The sequence below is a fragment of the Hippopotamus amphibius genome, chromosome 12 (genome assembly GCF_030028045.1).
Source record: "Hippopotamus amphibius kiboko isolate mHipAmp2 chromosome 12, mHipAmp2.hap2, whole genome shotgun sequence".
Taxonomy (NCBI): domain Eukaryota; kingdom Metazoa; phylum Chordata; class Mammalia; order Artiodactyla; family Hippopotamidae; genus Hippopotamus; species Hippopotamus amphibius.
The window spans coordinates 89,170,258-89,195,036 of NC_080197.1; the positions used below are offsets into that span (position 1 = coordinate 89,170,258).

At 39.5% G+C, this 24,779-nt stretch overlaps 1 protein-coding gene across 6 annotated transcripts in view; it reads left to right on the forward strand.

Annotated features, from left to right (window-relative positions):
• Positions 1-23,090, forward strand: part of SENP1 (SUMO specific peptidase 1) — a 50,579-nt gene extending 27,489 nt beyond the window's left edge. For all 6 annotated transcript variants that reach the window (XM_057701251.1, XM_057701253.1, XM_057701255.1 and 3 more), the window contains 9 exons: positions 4,711-4,749; positions 5,598-5,682; positions 5,921-6,076; positions 6,924-7,055; positions 16,886-17,089; positions 17,953-18,032; positions 19,353-19,437; positions 19,927-20,022; positions 20,983-23,090. In XM_057701251.1, coding sequence (XP_057557234.1) covers positions 4,711-4,749; positions 5,598-5,682; positions 5,921-6,076; positions 6,924-7,055; positions 16,886-17,089; positions 17,953-18,032; positions 19,353-19,437; positions 19,927-20,022; positions 20,983-21,045 — 940 coding nt within the window. In that variant the 3' untranslated portion in view covers positions 21,046-23,090. The remainder of the gene's footprint in view (positions 1-4,710; positions 4,750-5,597; positions 5,683-5,920; positions 6,077-6,923; positions 7,056-16,885; positions 17,090-17,952; positions 18,033-19,352; positions 19,438-19,926; positions 20,023-20,982) is intronic.
• The last annotated feature ends 1,689 nt before the right edge of the window (positions 23,091-24,779 follow it).

Here is a 24,779-nt window from a genome sequence, read left to right on the forward strand (position 1 = left end):
GACATTTCTCTGGCTTCTCCAGATAGCATTAGTCTTTCCCTCCAGTACTTCTATCTCTGTACCTTGTTCAGTACTAATACCTTTGCACTACCACCTGGTGCCAATAATAGTGCATGGCACATCATGGGTACTTAGTAAATAAATCTTTGTTAAATAAATAAATTTCCTAGAAAGCCTGAAATACTCTCTTGAGTAGCCCAGATACTCATCGTCTCCATTTTGGCTTAATACTTTGGTTTACTAGAAGACACTTTACAATAATAGAAAGAACACAGTCTTTGGAATTGGACATAAATAGTTTCTAATCCTGGCTCTTCCAAGACAAATTATTCTTTTGAACTCAATTTCCTTTTCTGTACAGTATAAGTAATATATCCTTATTATTCATTATATTGAGGCTTAATTAATTTGAGGATTATTGTGAGACTTAACTAATATGTAAATATAAAACTCCCTAAAGAGAGTTTTATATATGAAGCACCAAGTAGGTGCTCAGTAGTAGCTGTAATTATTATTGTTTCAATTATATGAGTAATGTATAATCTCTGAAAAGCAAACAGATTTTGCTTTTTCCTCTGCATTTTGCTTTTCTGCGCCAACAGATATTGTGATCCATTAAAGAGAAGTGCTTGTCCCTTACATTATTTACTTATTCAGTAAATACTGCCTGCCTGCTATGTGTCAGATGCTATTATTGGTGCAGAAGATACAGTAGTAAATACAAAAGACAAAAATTCCTATCCTCAGCAAGTTTATATTCTAATAAGGGGAGCAGACCAATTTGAATAGCATGATTCAGTACAGTGAAATTCTGGGTGATTCTTGTCACTTCATTATATTGTGCAATAAATGTGTTCTCACGTTCATTTGTTTTTAGTATCCCACACTAAGTAACCCCTCACAGTGCTTCCACTGATCTCTGTGACTTTATTTCTTGGCTGTTATATCAGTCGTTCACTGCTTTAAGGAGGTAGGCTACTGACAGTGGGGAGGTAACAGAGCAGCATTTTTATCACCAAACCCCAGAGCTAAGGATGATTGGGAATACTAATTCTCAGAAGTTAGGCTAAAGAGCAAGGGATAATCTCTGAGCCCTTATTCTTGCCTTTTCAGGACAGATTGTAGAAATTTAAGAACTGAAAGGGAGGGCTTCCTAGGTGGCGCAATGGTTGAGAACCCGCCTGCCAGTGCAGGAGACACAGGTTTGATTCCTGCTCCAGGAAGATCCCACATGCCGCGGAGCAACTAAGCCCATGCACTACAACTACTGAGCCTGCGCTTTAGAGCCCATGAGCCACAACTACTGAGCCCATGTGCTGCAACTACTGAAGCCCACTTGCCTAGAGCCCGTGTTCCGCAGCAAGAGAAGCCACGGCAATGAGGAGCCCATGCACCACAATGAAGAGTAGCCCCCGCTCACCGCAACTAAAAAGAAAGCCCGCGCACAGCAAAAAAGACCCAACACAACCAATAAAATAAATAAATTTAAAAAAATTAAAATAAATCTCAAAAAAAAAAGAACTGAAAGGGACTCTAATCTCCAAGTTTACAAATCCAGAAATTGAGGCCCATGGAAAGGAAGTGACTTTCCGAAAGTCACAAAGCTAATCAGGGACAGCTCCAGGAGGTCCTGTTCTCTCTCTTTTTTTTTAAGAACTTTTATTGAGATACAATTAACAGACAATAAACAGCATATATTTAGAGTGTACAATTTGGTATCACAGTCTCCCAATTCATCCCCCCTCAACCCTCCCCGCTTTCCCCACTTGGTGTCCATGTGTTTGTTCTCTACATCTGTGTCTCTATTTTGTCCTTTCTTGTCTCTTGTAACATTTTTTATTTTAAAGTCTATTTTATCTGATATGAGTATTGCTACTTCAGCTTTCTTTTGATTTTCATTTGCATGGAATATCTTTTTCCATCCCCTCACTTTCCGTCTGTATGTGTCCCTAGGTCTAAATTGGGTCTCTTGTAGACAGCATATATATGGGTCTTGTTTTTGTATCCATTCAGCCAGTCTGTGTCTTTTCGTTGGTGCATTTAGTCCATTTACATTCAAGGTAATTATTGATATGTATGTTCCTATTACCATTTTCTTAATTGTTTTGTTTTTGTTTTTGTAGGTCCTTTTCTTCTCTTATGTTTCCCGCTTAGAGAAGTTCCTTTAACATTTGTTGTAGGGCTGGTTTGGTGGTGCTGAATTCTCTTAGCTGTTGCTTGTCTGTAAAGCTTTTGATTTCTCTGTCGAATCTGAATGAGATCCTTGCTGGGTAGAGTATTCTTGGTTGTGGGTTCTTGCATCACTTGAAATATATCATGCCACTCCCTTCTGGCTTGCAGAGTTTCTGCTGAGAAATCAGCTGTTACCCTTATGGGAGTTCCCTTGTATGTTATTTGTTGTTTTTCCCTTGTTGCTTTTAATAACATTTCTCTGTCTTTAATTTTTGTCAATTTGACTACTGTATGTCTTGGCATGTTTCTCCTTGGATTTATCCTGCCTGGGACTCTCTGCACTTCCTGCACTTGGCTGGCTATTTCCTTTCCCATGTTAGGGAAGTTTTCAATTAGAATCTCTTCCAGTGTTTTCTCAGGTCCTTTCTCTCTCTCTTCTCCTTCTGGGACCCCTATAATGCGAATGTTGGTGCATTTAACATTGTCCCAGAGGTATCTTACTTAGGCTGTCTTCAGTTCTTTTCATTCTTTTTTCCTTATTCTTTTCCACATCAGTGATTTTCACCATTCTGTCTTCCAGGTCACTTATTCGCCCTTCTGCCTCAGTTAATCTGCTATTGGTTCCTTCTAGTGTATTTTTCATTTCAGTTATTGTCTTGCATATCTCTGTTTGCTTTAATTCTTCTAGGTCTTTGGTAAACTTTTCAATCTTTGCATCCAGTCTTTTTTCAAAGTCCTGGATCATCTTCACCATCATTATTCTGAATTCCTTTTCTGTAAGGGTGCCTGTCTCCTCTCGTTTAGTTGTTTTTCTGGGTTTTTATCCTGTCCCTTCATCTGGTGCAAAATTCTCTGCTTTTTCATTTTCTCTATCTTTCTGTGGCTGTGGTTTTCAGTTCCACAAGACGAAATACTGCTGACACTGCTTGATCCTGCTGTCTCCCCTCTTGTGGAGGAAGCTATCTAGGAGGCTCCTCCCTGCTTCCTGATGGGAGGGACTGATGGTGGGTAGGGCTGGGTGGGTGGAGCTCAGTAAAACTTTAATCTGATTTGCTGGACAGAGCTCAGTAAAACTTTAATCTGCTTGTCTGCTAATGGGTGGGGCTGTGTTCACACCTTGTTGGTTGTTTGGCCTGAGGCTACCCAGCACTGGAGCTTACAGACTCTTTGGTGGGGCTAATGGTGGATTCTGGGAGGGTTCACGCCAATGAGCACTTCCCAGAACCCCTGCTGCCAGTGCCCCTGTCTCCTTGGTGAGCCACAGCTGCCCCCCACCTCTGCAGGCAACCCTCCAACACCAGCAGGTAGGTCTGGTTCAGTCTCCTATGGGGTCACTGCTCCTTCCTCCTGGGTCCTGGTGAGCACACTTTTTTGTGTGCCCTCCAAGAGTGGAGTCTCTATTTCCCCCAGTCCTGTGGAGGTCCTGCAATCAAATCCCGCTAGTTTTCAAAGTCTGATTCGCTGGGGATTCCTCCTCCCCTTGCTGGACTCCCAGGTTGGGAATCCTGATATGGGGCTCAGAACCCTCACTTTAGTGGGTGGACTTCTGCAATATAACTGTTCTCCAGTTTGTGAGTCACCCACCCAGCATTAATGGGATTTGATTTTAACGCGATTGCGCCCCTCCTACTATCTCATTGTGGCTTCTCCTTTGTCTCTGGATGTGGGGTGTCTTTTTTGGTGAGTTCCAGTGTCTTTCTGTCAATGATTGTTCAGCATTTAGCTGTAATTCCGGTGCTCTTGCAAAAGGGAGTAGTCCTGTTCTCCTAACTTCCAATTTGGTGCTCTGTTTATTTGTTCTACATATCTGAAAGTTTTCTTTGGAAAAACATTCACTCTTCTTTCATTTCGTTCTGAAAGAACTCCTTTAGTTAGGGGCAAGGAGATAAGCAAGGAGACAAGAAAGTTTGAGGAGAGCAAAAAGCTCTAGGACAGACAGCATACTCTGCTAAGCATTATTTACATGGGTTGTCAGCAAGAGCTGCATGGAATAGAACTGGTCTTCCATCTTTGGAATGGAGTTGTATTGCTGATTATCTGCTTTGGTTTGTTGGCTCATTAGCTGTTTCATATGGACTATTCTGTGGGCAGGGGTTTTCAGTATCTGTGATGTGGTTAAATGTATGTTGACTCAAGTAAACCTACAAGAAGTCCAAGAACCTGTAAGGTTTTATTAAACCATTAATAAATCTGTCAACCTGAGCCATTTGGAAAGAGGAACGTTCTAGCTTAATATATCACCTTGACAAGCAATGTACTCTTTCATATCATGTTGGTCTCTCTTGCAAGTAAGGAGCATGCTAAACAATTTCTCTGCTGAATGTTGGGTTATCTTTTTAACTATATATGTGCAGATGACTCATGTTTGTATTCCTTTACTTCCCAGTTAGAATTGTTTTATGTAATTTAGGTCCTTTTATTTATTCCATACTTGTAACACATTCTTTTAAACTATTTGATTAGTTTACGTAATGAAAATATTTGATTTTCTTTTAAGTCTTCTGCTCATTTGTCACATTTTTCTTTTCCCACCCATAGTCCTACTTTTTTCCAGGCAGAGCTGTGGATCAAAGAATTGTAAGTTATTATTTTTGGTATTATTTTTCCCTCTCCATCACTTTCTTTTCAGTTAGGAGAAATCAATTAGCCAGTCACCCTACCTGTTTTTAATCAGTAAAAATTTCCTATTTTTGTCAAAATGACTTTTAAGTTACTAGGTTTTAAAGGTTCTATTGGAGTTGGGACATTTCTATGCTCAGATTTATTAAATCTTTAACAATTGTTGAAGCTAAATTGAATTGGAAAAATATTTCAAAGTTAGCTACTATATAGAAAGGAAAATAAGTAAATGCCTTTATTTTCACATTGATAAAACTGATTGAATAATCTTTATTTCTGGAGTTTGCAAAATCACTGAAAGTTTAGTCTCTAGTTTTAAGGACTCACTTTGAGTTATCCAAATCCCCTGGTCTAGTTGACTTTTTTTTAAAGAAAAAAAGAAACCCATATTTCTTTTGGGTAATAAATACAGTATTTGAACTAAAACCTCAGTGATACCCTATATTATTCTCTTCTTTAGGATTCAATCTCATTTTAGATTTCCAGGATGAAGCTTTACTTTCTCCATAATCTTAGAAGCATGTTTTTAAAAAAGGACTACACATTTATGAACATCCACAAAAATCACTTGTTCATGCTTAGCAACAAACTAGTAGTTTTCATCATTTCAAAAAAAAAAAGTAGGAAAATTTCAGTAACACCATGTAGTTTCACTTTGTCTTAAAGTAAGTATAGTGGTAAGTTAGTATAAGGATTTTAAGCTTTCCCTCTGAGGGTTTTGTATTTAATGCTCATTGTGCATCAGTAACATCCTTGATGCTGAGAGAGTGGTCTGCCTTTGTGTCACATTCCTTTTCATTTCCTAGAACTAGTGTTTATGATTCTCGAGCACGGGAAAGATTGCGCCAGATTGAAGAGCAGAAAGCACTGGCATTACAGCTTCAAAACCAGGTAAAACAGCTTTTTTGAGATAATAAATGCATAGCACATCCAGGTTGAAACCAGTTTGGGAAGGTTACCTGGATTTGGGATCAAAGTTGTCGTAATTGCAAGATAGCGTATCTTGGTATGGTAGCATAGCATTGTATAAGTGGTTTATGTTCTTGGACTCTCCAGCTAGTACTAGTCAGTGTACATAGACAAATAGTAGATTTCTTTATTCAACTTATTTTGAAGTTCTATTTTTCAGAGACTGCAGGAACAGGAACATTCAGTACATGATTCAGTAGAACTGCATCTTCGTGTGCCTCTTGAAAAGGAGATCCCTGTCACGATTGCCCAAGAAACAGGAAAAAAAGGTCATAAATTAACTGATAGTGAAGATGAATTTCCTGAAATCACAGAGGTAAATTATATACTGTAAATTTCTGCACTGGCAAGTGTTGTGTTTAGAGAGAATTCTTTGGACAAATTTCAAACACAAAAGTAATCTGGTATTTAATTTGTATTGCATACCAATCTTGGCTTTATTTTTAAAGGATTATTGAAAATTCAGGAAGGAATTATGGGTGACTTTTAATGACTTCAGTGAAAAAGCATTTAATAAATTTGTGTTTCATTTCTTGTGCGTTTTTACTTAATGCATGTGTGTAGTACTTTGACATCAAATAGTAAGTTGAGCCTTACCATTTTTTTAAGTAATAAAAACTCAGTATAAAAATTTCAAAAATCCATAAAAGTCTGCATACATTTAAAAATCTGTTCCTTAATTCATTCTTCTGTTTGAAAAACTATCATATAGCTGGTGAGTATAACACAGTTATTAGAGTTATGCTGAATTCCACAGTTTTATACTAAAAAAATAAAACAAATTTTTCCAGGAAAATGTGTCTGAAAGACAGCACTACCTTTTACTCCCTTATTGACTTTGAGATTCTATTTCTCAGGAAATTGTTTGGACCAAAGATATAAAATATAATTAGGTCTTCTCATGGACTTAGGAAATTTGATAGCAGAAGGTTATTTCAGACTTCAGGAATAATATGAAACAAGAGTTTGAAATGTGCTGAAAAAGAGAAGGGAGAACAAGCTAGGATGGCAGGAAGTAATCAGGGAGATTACTGGAAGGAATAGAAACCAAAATGTTAGAAGTAAATAGTTGATTTAAGTCTGGGGATTGCATAGGGCTTGGTGAGAAATTGGTGTGTCTAAGGCCATGTATGCTTGATCTCTGGCACTTCTTGGTTCCCTAGGAAATGGAGAAAGAAATAAAGAATGTATTTCGTAATGGGAACCAGGATGAAGTTCTGAGTGAAGCATTCCGTTTGACCATTACACGCAAAGATATTCAAACTCTAAACCATCTGAACTGGCTCAATGATGAGGTAATCTCACGCTTGTTTTTATATTCAAATAGTAAGTGAACATCAAGTGGAAACTAAAGGCATTATTTCACTGTTTCTGAAAGTGTGGTCCTTAGATGACCTGCTTCAGAATCAGCTCTCACAGGCCTCTCCATTCTCCTAAATAAGTATGAAGCAGTGTGATAGAGATATGTATTTTAAACAAACATCTCAGGTGATTTTTTTTATGTACCTTACTGTCTGAGAACTGCTGATTTACCTTTTTATGTATTGAAGATCTGGACACTGAGGGAGAGGACGTGCGCTCATTGTTACCCTCACTCTGTTTAGGCCCCTGCCCTGCAGTTCACTTCTTTTGAACAAATATTTCATAGCTGACTATGTTGCAGCATGAAGGAATACTTTGGGGTTTCCATGTAGGAATCTGTTTCTGCTACCCTTTCTGTCTCTACTTAGGTTTTGAGTGGGAGGCTTTCTAAAATAGCCTACATTTATATGTGATATTTTTTAAACTGACATAGAAGTTATATTATTAAATTTTTGATGTATTGAGTTTGAAAAAAAGTTACGTCTCTCAGCTCTCGAGAGTTCTAATTATTTTATGTTGAGAAGTTACATTAGAATCTTTAAACTGATCTGTCCTGTACCTAAACCTGTAGGAGCCTGTTTTATTTCCAAAGGATATTTTCACAGCAAAAGAAAAGAACTGGGTTGGGGTTTTTTCCCTAAGTACCTGCCTCCTTTCTTAGGCCCACTAGGAAGCATCCATGCCTGATATCTTGGGTGTACTCAAGCTTCATAGTTATGGAGACTTTTTAGATGCTCAGTATAGTAAGCAGTAGGTATTCCAGGTACCTGTATCCTGGCCTTGTATGTTGAAGACCTTCCAAATACTAATATTGGCCAACATCTGTTGGGTATTTACCTCATGTTACACTCTTTTCTAAGTGTTTTATGTGTTCTACTCATGTCATAGTCCCCACAACCCTTGGAGATAGATACTGTAGTTTTATCATCTCCATTTAATAGATGAGGAAACAAGGCATAGAAAGATTAAGAAGCTTGCAAGGTTACATGACTAGCAAGTAGTAGGGCCAGGATTCAGACTCAAGCATTGGGTCTTATCTGTTATATCATACTGCTTTAGAATCTTAAATTGGACCCTGTTTCAGGATTAGATGTATGGGATTTGAGAGCCATATGTCATGTTTAGTAGGTTGATTTTCTGTGAGGCCAGCTGAGCTAGCCCCATTTTCTTTGCCACTGGTGAGTGTATTTATAAATTTCAGACGTTCATCACTCCCTGAATAATATCTTTGACCAAGAATAGTAAAGAAGTTATGGTTTGATACCGTCTTGCTTTGGGGGAAACAGCCCTTGCATCTTGTGGCTCAGAATAGTGATATTAGAACATTGGGTCAAATAATAAGAAAAAAAGCTCACCAAATCAAAGGGCAAAATGAAAATCAGTAACAGTCAAAAGTATCCACCAATTAAATGCTTTTGATTGGGAGATATTAATCTGTGGTCTCTTGCCATTTTTTTTTGCCTGCCACTGCTAAATGGGAGGAGTCAGTTATTCTATAGGGATTGTAGCTCGTTTGTTGAAAATTATGCAAAACCTTCTAGGGGGCAGCAATGAGTAGGCTATGAGCTGAGTTCTTGCTATATACTGTGGTATTTACCTCAGTGAGCTCCCTTACAGAGGCAGCATTCATCAGGACATATCTTCCATTCCCTGGGCCCACCAGAGGCTGGATTTTTAGCAAGCAAAGTTAATGGAAATTACATTACTTAGAAGAGACAAGGGGAAGGAAAGATTCCTTGTCTACTTTATCTCTGCCACACCTACCCATGACTTTTGTAAGGAGTACTTGTCTTCTGAGTTCAGAATAATGTTAACCTTGAAAGCAGGTGCCAGTTGGCATGTTCATGATGATGATGGTAGCTATTTTGGTAACTACTTTAATAACTATTTTAACTATTTTAAAAAGCACCATTTTTCAAAAGTACCACATTTCTCAGGCTTTCAGAGTTACTGCCCTTGAGAAGCTAATAACATTCTGAAGGGGAATTAGTAGATATCCTTAAGTATTCATACTCATTTTAAATTACTTAATTCTGTTTCTCAGCTGTGAACTCTCAACCTTCTGTAAGTAATTTGCTCTCTCTTCAATCCTGTTCCTTCAAATAGATATTTTAATTAATAATCATTTCTTTTTGTTTCTCATGTTAGTTTTATAGGCTGCATTAAAATTTTCTCCAAAATAAGGTGATTGACGCATTATTTCTGCCATTTTATAGACAAGGAGTATAGGATCGTAGAAATGAAAGGGATCAGATTTAGTATATAAGGAAAATAAAATCCCAAAGTCCTATATTTGGGATATGTACAGAAAGCCATTAGGCTACCCTTTCTTTGATCTCTTTCCTAAAAGAAGAGTAGGCCACAGTGCCTGCTCATACAGTAGGCTTTCCAACATGTTTGTAGGAATGGATTTTTGTATAGGTGAATAGTTAAATTCTATAAAACTTCAAAGGACTGATAATTGACAGGATTAACATTTTACCTTACTATAAGAAAATGAAACCTCTCAAAATTGGAATGTGGCTGCCTTGTAAAAAATACAGAAAGGGGCTGAAAAGCTAATAACATATAGATGGAGATTTCTATACCAGGTCTGGTAATTGGTTATTAATAGAAATATCTAATTAAGGGAAGGAAGACAGGGTTAAAGAGAGAAGGAATTAGTTGCAAAAGTAGATTGAAAGTCACAATTAAGAAACAAAAGGAAATATTTTTAAGTGGATATCAACACTAGAAATTACTTATTTCCTGGAGATTGAGTTGAATAACTTGGTTAATGATCCTGAGGAAGGGACTACTTTAGGCTTTGTGTTTCTCTTTATGTTCTGCTTCTTAGAGGGCCTAAAAGTTGTTTTATAAAGCATCAGATAAATTTAGAACTATGTGGAAATTATTTAGGCATACAAGTAAATGAATCTGACTACTTCTGGTCATGATACAATGAAATGGATCAGGTGTATCTTTCAACTTAACTAAAAAATTAGATAAAACATGAAGCAGGAATTTTCAGACATTGGAGAACAGTGATTGCTGAGAGAAGGGAAATGAAAAGAATGAGCCTATGATTTCCACGGCTATGTTGAGGGGAGAGGGCTGGTAAAACCTGGCAGTGCCTGGCAGTCTTACTGAATGGAGGGGACAAAGTTCAGAGTTCAGGGATGCCAAAGTGGCTAAGGTTTATGAGAAAAATACTGGAAGGGAAGTTGCTGAACAAAGAGAAAGCTCCAGAGATGTGCAGAGGGCCCTCCTCAAGTGGCTAAGGTTTGTGAGAAAAATACTGGAAGGGAAGTTGCTGAACAAAGAGAAAGCTCCAGAGATGTGCAGAGGGCCCTCCTCAAATCTTTGGCTGAGTACTGATCCGTATATGTATGGGAAGAAACTACCAGAGCCTGGGGAAAGAACCACCAGAAAGAAGGAATCAGAACAAGCCTGAGAGCTAACACAGGAGCCAAGAATAGCTCATGTCCCAACAAGCTGGAGTAGAAAAGTTGTGGGGCATTCAGTAGAGTCCTCAAAAGGGCGTCACCTCAGGAGTGGCACCAGAGTGGCCCTAGAATAAAGGCTGCCCTGGAGTCATGTAACAAGCTTAAATACAAGTCTTAAAAGCTTGAAACTAATCCAAGTAACTTTACTATATCACAGAACAAAGCCCAGTGATATTTAAAGGAATACAGCAAATTCTGGTAACAACAAAACCCAACAACATGAAATTCACAGTATCTGGCATCCAGTTAAAACTTCCCAGGCATGCAAATAGAAGAATAAATGTAACAGAGAAAAAACAATCACTATAGGAATACCCAGAAAAGACAAAAATGATAGGATTAGCCAACAAGGATATTAAAACAGATATCATAAACATAATCCCTATGTTCAGGAAAGTAGAGGAAAGTGGACATTATGAGAAAAATGGAAAATATTTTTAAAAGTCCCAAATCTCACTTCTAGAGATGAAAAATACCGTATCTGAAATGAAAAATACATGAGATGTGGTTAGCAGATTAGACACTGTGGAAGGAAAAATTAATGAACTTGAAAATAGAGCAATAGGAACCATCCAAATGAAATAGAAAAAAGGCTGAAAAAAGATGACTAGAGCTTAGTGAGCTCTGGGACAGTGTCAAGTCTAAGCATGTAATTGAAGTCCCAGAAGGGAAGGTGGGATGTAGATGGTGTCAGAAAAAATGTTTAAAGAAATAATGGTGGAAGATTTTCCAAATTTGAAAATATACTGACATATCCAAGAAATTCAGCATACCCCAAGTAGAAGAAACACCATACTGAAATGTATAATAATCACATTGCTAAAGACCACGGATAAAGAGAAAAATAATGAAAGCAGCCAGAGGAAAAGAGACATATGTTCAGAAGAACAAAGATCTGTCATAAACGATGTAGACCAGAGGACAATGTAGCTACATCTTTAAAGTACTGAAGGAAAAAAAAAAAAACTTCTCAGCCTGAATTCTATACCAGCAAATAGATCTTTCAGAAAATAAGGCTATACTTTTTTAGGCAAACAAATGCTGAGAGAATTCATCACCAGCAAGACTTCCTCTGTAAGAAATATTAAAAGATATTTTTGAGGCAGAAGAAAAATATGAGGTGAAAGTTCCAGTCTACACAAGGAATGAAGAGCTGTGGAAATGCTCTCATTTTTTAGTATTTCTGAAAGACAATTGACTAGTCAAATCAAAAATAAAACAGCATAATGTGGGGTTTATAACATGTTGAAGTAAAATATATGACAGTCATAACAGAAAGGAGGGGGAAGTGGAAGTACATACTTGTCTAAGTTTCCTACACAATGCATGAAGTGGTATAATGTTATATGAAGATAGACTACAATAAGTTAAAGACATATAAATCCTCGAACAACCAGTTAAAAACAAAAACAAGAAACAAAGAGGTGACATTAATAAGCCGGTAATGGAGATAAAATGGAATTAAAAGATACTCAATCCAAAGGAAGGCAGGAAAAGAAGAAGCATACAAAGAACAGATGGGACAAATAGCAAAAAAGTAACATGATGGTAGATTTAAAACCAGCCATCTCAGTAATCACACTGAATGTAAATGACCTAACCCAGAATACCCAATAGAAATATAATGTGAACCATGTATGTAATTTTAAGTTTTCTAGTAGTAAAACTAATTTTATAGTTTATAAAAATTGTAAAAAATTATAAACTAATTTTTATAATATATTTTATTTAACTCAGTATATTCAAACTATGTTATTTTGGCATGTAATAAATATTAAAATATTATTAATGAGATATTTTACCGTCTCTTTAAAATGTATGCATTTTACACTTACAGCACAATTTACATTTGTCACATATTAAGTGTTCATGAGTCACATTTGGCTAGTGACTACCATATTAGACAGTATAAACATCCAATTAAAAGGCAGAGATTGTCAGATTAGGTTAAAAAATATGTCTACAGGAAACCTACTTTAAATATGAAGACACTTATAGGTTAAAAGTGAAAGGATGGAAGAAATATACCATGCAAACACTAAACAAAGGAAAGATGAAGTAGCTATATTAATATCAAACCAGGTAGATTTCAGAGCAGGGAACATTACCAGTGATAGACATTTCATGGTGGTAAAGGGGTAAGTTCATCAAGAGGATTAACAACCTAGATGTGTATACACCTAATAACAGAACTTCAAAATACATGAAGTAAAAACTGAAAAAACTGGAAGAGGAAATAGACATTTATAATTACTGTTGAAGATTTCAGCACCTCTCTCCCAATAATTAATTGTTTCCAAGGAGAAGTTAAATCTAAGTGATGCTTGGTAAGAGAGGAAACAGCTTGCCAAACATTAAGCCCAATGAGACAAACCTAGCACAAGGAGTAGGTTTTCCTTAGGAAATAAAAACTGCATAAGAAGGAGGGAAAATTAGACAAAATGAGGTAAATTAGTTAAGTGAATATGATGGGGTCTACCATATGCTATGTACTCTTCTCTCATGTGGAATAAAATGATCAAAATGGAAGTTACAGTGTTTCTAACATGACTCATTGGAAGATTCCACATCGTTATAGTTTAAAGTGTTTCTTAATAGAACTAGTCCTTTTGATAGACCAGGGATTTATGTGAGGTCACAGGGAGAATAGAAATGACAGTTGTCATGACTCCATAAAGTAGATGTTGCCTGCCTGTCTTTCTCTAAAACTTTGGCAGTAATTCTAATGATTTGTAACTTGAATTTGCATGTGAGACAAATCCTGGACACAGTGAGGGATGCAGTAACATAGAACTTACCTGAAGTCTGCCTTCTTGGTTTCTATAATATTATCAGATTAGATATTAGGAGCGAATGACCTTCTGACTTATAATATTCAGGGTTTGTTGCTTGGTTAGTCTTTTGAGTTTTGTGATTGATCTGGATAAGTCTAATTTAAAAATCAGAATGAGGAGGTAGAGGGGGAAATCTGGAGGGGTAAAATAGGAAAACAGCTTTTTTTTCCCCCTTAAAAGTTATCTTGGTCTCTGCCCAGGAACACTGTCATGCTCAGGACGTGTAGAACATTTTTTTCCTAAGTCAATTATAAGGGTTCAGTGTATGAAACAGGGAAGGGTTCAAAGTCAGGACTTTACTGTTAGTGAAATGTTTTACTTCTCAATGCATGAGAAAACAATAGTTTGGCTGGTTTACTGCATGAGAAGGAGGGTACAAATAGCAGTGGTCATTTATGTCATGGTGGTAATGTACAGGAAAAGGATTGAGTCCTTAGTTTGAAAACATTGTAGGCTTTTCTTTTAAAGAGATGCTTTTTTCAGCTTCAACCTGGCAGCTCTTCAGATAAAATCACAAAGGAACAAGACACTATAAACAACCACTCCACCCCCAAACAGGACTGCATAGACAAGTAGGCGCTCATGGCCAAGGCTGCGAAGGCAGCAGGAAGGGCAGCTCTTTAGGCACCAGGAGCTGCAGCAAGCAGCGGCAAGTGTGGGCCCCCCAAAAAGTGACAAAGTGTTAGACAGACAGTACGCACAGGGCTGACTTACTATTCTTAGCCCCCATTCCAGAGGAAATTCAAGATCTTCTGGAGCTAAGAGAGTCCTGTGTGCAGAAAAGCTCTCACCATGGAAGGGGAGGGACCCTTGTCTTCACAAAATACAAGCAAATGCTCTGACCATCATTGCTTCTCTTTCATCTTAAGCACTGTGATCCCTTCTCTCATTTCTTTTTCCTTTATCTTCAGCCCTCCTCTGTGAGATGATGTGTAGAATTCTTTTTGTTCTCCTAACTCCTAGCTTGTTTTTTTGGTATGATTGTGTCTTGGCTGAACTATGGTGATTTTCCTTATTTGGACAGAGTAATAGCTGAAAAACTGAGGAGAGAAACTTGGATCTAAATTCTGTCTCCGTTGTCAGGTTACACATCCTCAGCTAATGGGAGGGAACATTGAAGCCACTAAGCTCCCTCCTACTGGGATACAGGGGAAGTGAAAAAGAACCCAGATCATTCCATAGAGCTAATTAATGAGCTGACTTTGGAGGAAGCCATTTCCCTCTCAGTGTTGAAACCTTGGTTGAAGGCAGAACTAAAGCAGTGGAAGAAGGATTCTTAATGTGGTGTCCTGATCACTGGGTCTCTGTTCCTGTTCAGCTGGGTTGGTCTTTAGCTTATAGGTCCACTCTCTCAAAATAACAAAATAAAAAAAGAAACCAAACAACTCAGGCTGTGTAGGTCCAGCTAAACTTAATTGGCTTCTGGCACTCTTTCCTCCTGAAAAATAGGATAGTCATGTGTAGCATGACACTCATTTATGTCATCCTTTTCACTTCGGGATAAGGATCCCAAAGGTGATATGCCCCTCTCATGGACACCTGGGGGAGATATATTTCCATGGCTTTCATGTGCTTGGCTGTCCTTATCTCTCTGTGATTCCTTCCACTTCCTTCTTGAGTCCTTATTGCCTGTTGGAATATATAACTTGTCTGCCCCCCTGGAGGGTTTGGCTTACAGTGACTGACAGGTTGTCTGCCTGTTCACTTCACCCCTTGGGGTGAAGGGTTTATTTAGCCTTGTAGCATGACTAATATTGTGGGATAGAATACCAGAGGAATCAATCCCTTCTTGCAGGTTTTCTCTCACTAGAGGATGTAGAAATCTGTGCTTGCTGAGCAGATCCTCCTGCATTCCTGGCTGCCTTCACAAGCCTAGAAGCATCAGCACCATTATCCTTGGGGACAGAGTTAGATTAAAAACCTGGATTGGAGAAATCTACGATCCTAGTTGTGTGTTAATCCATTATCGTTATTTTAAACAACTGAGCCCCAGTTACCTGTTGGGCAGTCCCACTAAGCAGAGAATTAACCACAACCTGAGGCCTCTGGGCCAGTTGCTCTGTCTTCAGAGATGCAAGAAGAACAGTGTCTTTCTTCAGTCCTGGCTTTCCCTCCCACCACCCTCATAGCTCTGCTTCATGGTGAATGTGGTCTCCCTGCAGCTGCCTAGGCATCCTCATCTATAGGCCCTTTCTCTAGTCTAGACCATGCTCCGGTGTGTTCCTGGCAGTGTTCCCTGCTGCCTACCCAGTATGTAGTTGCCTACTGTTGGGCAGTAGCTCACTGCTCTGGCATCCTAGTGTGTAAATATTTGTCAAAGGACAGGGGCGTTTTCCCATTCCCCAAAAAGCATTCTGAAAAATGTGCCTGTTTTCTTAGTCATATTTCCAAGCTTTGGATCAGTTAGCCCATTCATTCCTTGCAGTTGACAGACACTGGCCTGACCTCAGCTGGCCACATAAAGTAAGTATGCAGTAACTTCCGGCACAGGAACTTTCAGGCTTTAGTACCAAGGAGTCCTGGACCTAAAGGAACCATGGACGACATAGTCACTATTAGAGAACACATTGTTTCATTACCATATGTCCCATATCAAGCATTTTAATTTCTTTCACTTGTACTTGATGCTGACGGCATAAATGGAATCAACAAAAATGAGGCAGCTAACCATACAGATTCTGGGGGAGAACTTTACTCTTCATGCTTGTGATTTTACTTTCAGGTCTCATATAATATAGGTTATACTTTATCCATGTCTGCCCCTATAAAGGTAACATTGCTGAACCAATACCAGTTTAGAGATGTTTTTCCGATATAGTTGATGGTTTATTCTGTCACTCATTCTTTGAGTACTTGAGACCAAACAGTTTGCTTCTGCTAGGTGACTTCTTAGGCTGAAAATGCAGTCTTTAGTCATGAAGCAGAGTTTTCTATCTTTGTGGAAAATCAGGACCTGCATAGAAGGATTGAACTGCTGATCTTAGCTTTATTAACATTAAACTCTGAGCTCAGGATTTATTTAAATTGCTCACACAGTCCCGATAGATTAAAGGAACTGCTAATGTGTACCTTATTAAGCTGCTTGTATGCCTTCCTTTCCTTTTCTCTGAGTCTCACCTTGTAGCACCCCTTCCTGCTCATTTTCCAGTTTTTTTTAACCTAATCTTCAGTCTTCTGCAAGTCTGGCCACCATATACATACACACATACATACATACATACCAGCTTTTTCTGTTTTCACTGTTTATAACCACCTCAACACCTTCCTCCCTTCTAGTCAGAATTTGATATAGGGACATGAGGCTGCTGGGTGTTGAAGTCATAAATGAATTGATTAGGAAACTCACCAAAACTGTGCAGTACAGCAACTGTGTTTCCTTCTTACAGCACAACTATTTTGAAAGGCTGGAGTATCTATTTTAATACATATACTTTCTTCCCACAGATCATCAATTTCTACATGAATATGCTGATGGAGCGAAGTAAAGAGAAGGGATTGCCAAATGTGCACGCGTTTAATACCTTTTTTTTCACTAAGTTAAAAACAGCTGGTTATCAAGCAGTGAAACGTTGGACAAAGAAAGTAGATGTCTTTTCTGTTGACATTCTTTTGGTGCCCATTCACCTGGGAGTGCACTGGTGTCTTGCTGTGAGTTCCTCTTTTATTATTGATATCATTTAAAAGAAACCTATATAATTATCAAATACTCAGAGAGTAGTGAATATTGGTTGTACATTTTCACTAGACGATTGAGAGGAAAAGTAGCACTTAGTTTTCTAAAAATTGGATAGATCAGTGAACTCCCTGTCAAGAGTGGGAGATACTTAGACTTTGAAGAAAGCTGTGGAATTTCCTTTTCTGGAAATATTTCAAAAGGGAGTTATAAGTCAACACAGGCTAAAGGCAAGGCATGGGGAGAAAAAGCGACTTTTTAACGATGCTACCAACTCAGGTTCTGTGACAGTTATTTTCTGCCTAATCATGACTTGCCTTGCATACTTGGTAATTTAATATTTTTTATGACTCTGAGAACATGGATACATTAGCTTAATATATTACTGAAAGTATAAAAAGTATTTCACAATCTGTTTTGAATTACATTTGAAAAGCATAAGCCAAAAGGAAGTTCTCCAAGTAAAGAAACAAAACCTAGAATCTTTCAACATCTTTCTAAAGTGTGTGGAAATGATCTCACTCACCTTACATTCCCTGAAGAGCGTGTTGTGTCTTCACTGTTGCCCACATTGCAGATGGAGAACCTGAGTACTAGAAAAAGGTTTCAGGGCAATTACTAGAGCCACCAGTCAATCAGCCCCCACCACAGTTCTGAGTAAATAATCCCCTGTTCTTCTTTCCTCTGCAGATTAAGCATGGTATAATGCTAGGTATCCATCAGACTTGTCATGATTTCATAGGAAATCTGGCAGAAGGTTCCAAGTTCCAGGGAAGGGAAAAGCTGAGAAACCAGTTTGCTTTACTTCACAAACACAGATTTTTTTTTTTATTCCCAGGTTGTGGACTTTAGAAAGAAGAATATTACCTATTACGACTCCATGGGTGGGATAAACAATGAAGCCTGCAGGATCCTCTTGTAAGTAGGGAGTTGAGGACAAAGAGTTTGATGTTGGGTATATGTTATGTTTTTCCAGCTATTGAACTCAGTTCCCTGATGCCTTCAGTGGAGTGACTAACAAAGGAAATCTTTATATTGAGAAAGAATGGATATTTTCCATCTAAGTAAAGTATTGAGTAAGAATGGATATTTTCCATCTAAGTAAGTAAAGTTTAATAATAACATTATAATACCAAAAATACGCCCTAATGGGGATAGTTACTACCCCAGTGCACTAAAATATAGAGTGGATATATACATATAGGTATAGAAGCTACTTAGAAATCATCTACGCCAACCTCCTAACTTTTCAGATGAAGAAACCAAGACCCAGAGAGGTGACTTCGATTTGCTCAGGTCCTACTAGTTAGTGGCTCAACTGGGAACCAGAATGCAAATCTCTTTATACCCCATCTGTTTCTCTTTCCTAAGTGTCTATTCCTCACTGTACCACTCTGATGGCCAGGATGGGGGTGGGTTCCAGAATGGCGAGCAGTTTGCAATTAACAAGAGTGCTGTATGTGAGGTATGCACTCAACAAATTGTTGATTTGGATTGAATTTTCACACAGGAGAATCAAGACTATAAATAAATAAATACCTCGATATTGCTAGAGAAACATTTTTCTTCCATTAGATTTGAGTTCTAAAGGACCATATAAACCAAGGAAAAGAATCAAAACTTGGACTTCCTAGGTGGCGTAGTGGTTAAGAATCCTCCTGCCAATGCAGGGGACATGGGTTCGATCCCTGCTCCAGGAAGATCCCATGTGCCGCGGAGCAACTAAGCCCATGTGCCACAACTATTGAGCGTGTGCTCTAGACCTCGTGAACCACAGCTACTGAGCCCATGTGCCGCAATTGCTAAAGCCCATGTGCCTAGAGCCCGTGCTCTGCAACAAGAAAAGCCACTGCAGTGAGGAGCCCCTGCTTTCCGCAACTAGAGAAAGCCCGTGTGCAGCAACGAAGACCCAATGCAGCCAGTAAATAAATAAATAAATAAATTATTGGGGGAAAAAAATAAAGAATCAAAACTCATTCCTCAGGAGGGACAGTAGGTAGAAGGAGCCTGGGTATCAAAGGCAGAGGTCATGCTTCTCTTGGGTTGACAGGGTGGGCATGAATTGTGAGAGCTCCAGAGGAAGCTTAGCAGTCCAAAGATTCCCTGCCTAGCACTATATATTGTTTTCCTTGGATGTGCGGAAGAAAACTTTTCCTAAGGATTGTCAGCCCCATTTTTTCTGCAGCAGCTGTCATCACTGCTCCCCAAGCTCATCTCATTCTCTCCTAATACCTTTAGGCAGTACCTGAAGCAAGAAAGCATTGACAAGAAAAGGAAAGAGTTTGACACCAATGGCTGGCAACTCTTCAGCAAGAAAAGCCAGGTACATTTCATCTTGATGAGATGGAAATCCTGAGATTAGGGTATTGGAAAGAAAAGGATTTTACCACTTGGTCCCCAGGACCTTCTGTCTTACTGTCTAGCCTGACCTCAGCTTGGTCATTTGGTTCCTTGGGGAAGACAGAGTAAGCTATCTGTGGGAAAACTAGTAATGTGTTTCTCATGAAGTTTTTCTAAATGCCCAGCTATTTTACTAAACTTTCATCTGTGGGAAATGTTTGCCGATTGGCCCTTTTGGGAGGGTGTCATGGAAGTTTAAGATAGTCTCCTGTGTGATTAATAGGAAATACATAGGGTAGACTGAGATGCTGAATTTTTTTCTCTCAGCCTCTGCTGTTCTGAGAGGAGGATCAGGATCATCTCTTCAGAATTTGGGGAAACCTGTAAAATTTGTATTCTTTGGTTCTTGTTTAAATCTAATAAGAAGGAAGCTTGGAAAGATGTCAACTTTTTATTGTTTTTGGCCTTTCAGGAAATTCCACAGCAGATGAATGGAAGCGACTGCGGCATGTTTGCCTGCAAATATGCTGACTGCATTACCAAAGACAGACCAATCAACTTCACGCAGGTGAGCCAAGCCTTCAGGAGGGAGCTCTGTGACCACCCTGTCTCCAAGGCTGCCCGATAGATGTTTTTCTCTCCACTTGCTCCACTTAGGGGACTCTGCGTCAGCCTGTGGCTCATAACACAGGTGGTTACTGCCTGTGCTGTGTCACAAGAAAAAGGATAGTGTTAGGCCACATCCTGGGTTACCATACATCACTATTGTAGTTAAGGAACCTGGGCAATAGCAGAGCCTTCTCTGCCCACCTCCCCCACCTACCTCAAATCTTGTAAGAAGCAGAGAACTGGGACCAGAGCAAATTTCCTATAGTTTCGTTTATTTGGAGAGCAGTTAAGTTTTAGCACAGGCCACACCTTGATCTAGGATAATTTGTTATGCTGCCCTCTTCTCCTGCCCCTCACTTGGTGCAGCTGGTCAGTCTTTTTATAGTTTGTGATTATTTCTGTCCACGTGCTCCTTTAGAGACCAAAGTGGGTTGAGACTAGAGATTATGGTTTTATTCTGTGTCTTCCATTTAACCCTTTACTTCTGTTTAAATTAATGACTTTACCAGATTTTCCCACCATTGCCCTTGGGTGGAGCTCACTCTTAACAGTTCCTATAACTCTTCCCATAAAAAGTGAGTTTTTGATTTTCAAGCCTCAGATCTCACATCCTCTTAAAAGTTCAACATAGAGGACTTGATAGACACCATTCTCAAAATTCTTAGAGACCTTTGGGTACAGCCGGGGGACTCCTGGCAACGCCCAGCAAAACTTCTGAGGTTACAGCGATGGGCAGTAGCAGTAGCGATAGGAACAGAAAAGAGCAACAGAGAGAAAAAAGCCACATGTAGTGAATAGTGAGCAGTTTGAATGATCAGAAATACAGCTGAGACTACTTTAGTTGAAAACCTCAGGAAGGAAAGGAGTGTTAGGTGTGCATACGAGAGATGAAAATAAGGGTGTCTCTGTGTCCCTGCAGCAACACATGCCCTACTTCCGGAAGCGGATGGTCTGGGAAATCCTCCACCGAAAGCTCTTGTGAAGACCGTCTCAATTAGCAGACATGGACTTGTGGGGGACCAGCTTTCTGTTGTCTACAGCCAGAGACCTTCGAAACAGCTGCTCCCAACCCTCTGTTCTTGTAAAGTCCTTGATCCTGGACCAGGCCCTGGAGAGATGCACTCACAAGCACATCTGCCTTTCCTTTTGTATCTCAGATACTATTTTTGCAAAGAAACTTTGGTGCTGTGAAAGGGGTGAGGGACATCCCTAAGCTGAAGAGAGAGACTGCTTTTCACTTCTTCAGTTCTGCCATCTTGTTTTCAAAGGGCTCCAGCCTCACTCAGTGTCTAACTAGGGGCCTGAGAGAAGCTTGGAAAGACTCTTGGTTTCATATAAACTCTTGTTGTTAAGGCCTTACTAAGAGGTAGGAAAGGACGTGGGCAAAAAGGTAGGGATGAAAACCACCAGCATATAAACGCACACGTACATACACACAGGATTTTCAAGATATGTCACCGGGAAGGTGACTGTAAACTGGACTTTGGGGCACCTGCATAAGTCCCTCCTCCAGGACTTTTCCTATTTATATGCCCCTTTGTGAAATCAGTCTGCTTCTGTACAAGGCTGTTGTATCATCTGTAGCTTCTTCCCCTCCTGAGGCACAACACGTGAGCCCTGGGTGGACCCCAAAGTCCCAGGCAGTCCTTTCCTTAAAAGCAGAGGTTTGCATGTGTTCGCAACACATGATATGGGGAAGACCCACCCAGGGAGCGGTTTAGTGGAGCAACAAGGCACCACTTTTACTGTTACCTACTTCTGACCAAGAAGAAGAAGGACCTCAGTCTTTAGCATAAAATTCCAGCATTGGATGAATGCAGGTCTAGTTTGGTCTGTGGCTAGCTAGTTTAAATATGTTTCTAACCACAGAGAATTTAATATATATATATATTTCACAGGGATATGCTTTTTTTTTTTAAAGGGCTGAATGTGTTCACCATTTTAGCCTGTAGATTTATTACCATTTTCCAAATTTAGCTCCAGCACGCACAGATCCCAGCCCCTGTGTGTAGGGTGTTTGTGGACTTCCTAACAGAATATTTTGAGGCCTGGATGCATTTTGGCTTAGGGGTAGAGGTGACAGAGGGAGGCAAGATTTTAAACTGGGAAACGGGTGGAATTTGGACTGATCGACTTGAGATTGAAAAACTTTTGTTCTTTGTAGCATCTCCCCATCCTCTGAGCGCTCCTCAGGCTAGATAGTGAAATGATCCAATGCCAGTGTCATTTTGTACTTAAGTTCCAAAATAGGAACGTTTTATACTTTTTTCTGTATTGTAATAGGTAGTTTTGTATGAAATCTTCTCTTCCCTTGTACCTCATCCTTTCCAACATTGTGCTTTCTCCCTGGGCTTATTTGAAAATTTTACTCTGTTTTATATCAAGCTTGTTTAGTACATTTTTCTATGTGTTACCACAGGTTACAATTTGAAAAGAAAACTATTTTTTTTAAATATTCCATTGTTAACTGAATGTTACTGTTTCCACTCCAGCAACTAGATGTCCTGCCTTTTTCATACTGCCTGCCTTTGGGGGGAAGACCACCTTTTATTTGTTTGTTTTCTCTTTTTTTCTTCTTTCTTTCTAGTTTTTTTTCTTTTTTTCTTTTTTTCTTTTTTTTCTTTCTTTTTTTTTTTTTTTTTTTGGTGTTTTCTATAGGAAATAAATAGCTTTCTATATATGAGTTCTTGGGACTTTTCACATTCTCTTTTAGAAAGCTATGGCATGCAGGCTTATTGTGGGACACCTGAACATTGATTCTTGGTACTTAATGTATTTAAGTGACAACTTGAAAGGTATAGATTTTGGACCATGAATCAAAAGACTTGAGTTTTTCAGGCACTCTTGCTATTGTCTGGGGGACTCAGAACAAGATACTTCTCTGTATTTATTGTTTGTCCATTTAGATAACATCTGTCTTACCTTCCTCACAGACTTTTTGTACAGACCAAAGCAGCAAATATTTATTGCCATGTATAGCAGAAAATGAAACATGCAACAAAAGCACTTTGAAAAATATATAAGGAATTGTTAAGCCTGTCTGAATTTGGCCCCACTTTCTGACCAGTGCAGTTTTGTACAAGATGAAGTGAGCGATCCTGAGATAGCCTGCACGAGTGGGCCAAGCTGAGACACAGGTTGTGGTCTAGGGTGGCAACCAAGTAGACTTACACAGTGGGGGCCATTCTTTCCAGAGAGCTGCTCGAGAAGAGCAGGACTAGCATCTGGAAACTTTCTTCATTTAAGGGTGGGCCTTGATGACCAGGGGGAGTAAATGCATTCCATGGCCAAGGACATGTTATCAATACCTTGTTTAACCTGCTTTAAACTAAAGCCTGTTGCTTTCCTTTCCTCTGATCTTCCCCCCTCCCCTGTGTCCAGTGCTCATGATTACCTACCTCCCCTAAAAAAGGAGCACTTGATGGATGATAAGCTCTAGATGCCAGATATGAAGCCTTCAGCAGAAACCACGGTCTCAACAATCACTCCTGGACCCGTACAGAGAAAGTCAGACACCATTCCTGCCCACTTGAGAATACATGGTTTAAGGCATAGAGGCTAGTTCTATCCCATTTGTCACCTGGGACCCACTGTTGCTCTCGGGAACCCTGTTTAGGGTTGAATGTAAGAGTACTTTTCCCTTATCTGGCCTGGAGACTGTGTAAATTGATTCCTTCTTATGTGAGGTGCTTCATACTTCCTGTAGTATCAACTTCTCTCTTATTTAGCCCCTGTAATTGTGCTAGCATCTTCTACCCACTGCTCCTAGCAATATTAGCCCCAAAGTTCTGGGATACAAAACAGGTTACCTGGAAAAGCACTGCCAGCAGCCGTATTCCATAGTCTGTCCGTCGCCACCTGGTTTTACATGGCCCATAAAAGGCTCTAATGGGTAGAGAGGGAGGGTTCACTTCAGAGCCCCAATGGTCTTAATGTTTCAGCCTCTGGTCCTTCTCCTGTGCCATCCCTCCAGCTCTCAACTATGTGTTGACCCAGAGTAAGAGAGACGACTGACACGTGGGCTTTGTCTTCTCCCTTGCTCCACCTGGATGGGCCAAGGGTGGGGGTGAGGGTAGGGTGGAATATGACGCTTTCATCCTGGGAGCTCACGTACCCAAGAGAGTCAGAAAAGGATGTGTAAGGCTATCAGGCCCTGTTGTTGACTCAGACGACATGCTAAGCTCCTGGCAGAGTGGCCATATTTCCCTGCCCAGGAGCAGTGTATCCACAGCTTCAAAATCATCCTAAAATTTGGGAAGGGACAAGTAAGGCTCAGCCCAGCATCTTTCCTAATAGCCCAGGCCTTATTTCACCTGTGCTGAATCCTAACATCTGTCTTTTAAGAGCCCATAATTCCTATTCCCAGCTTTGGAGGTGGGGAGTGACATACCATCAGGGTAAACAGGGTCATGCTGGTCACCACCAAGAGGAGGGAATACTTAGACACGCATCCCCTGTGGGAGAGAAACGGGAAACTAGGAGACGTTTAGCTAGAAGATAAACCTCAAGGAAATGTTAGTGCAGGCTGCCTCTCTGGCCTGTTAGGGAGAGGATGGAGAGAATTCCAACTGGGAGTGGTTGGATCAGGTGTTGAGGGTCTTGTCAAAGTCTAAGGTTCTGAAATGTTATTGAGGGCCATAATACTGCTTGTAATAGAAATTGGCCAAGGTAGAGATTCAAAGTCAAGTCTAAGGCCATTGCTAACACTGGCTTGGT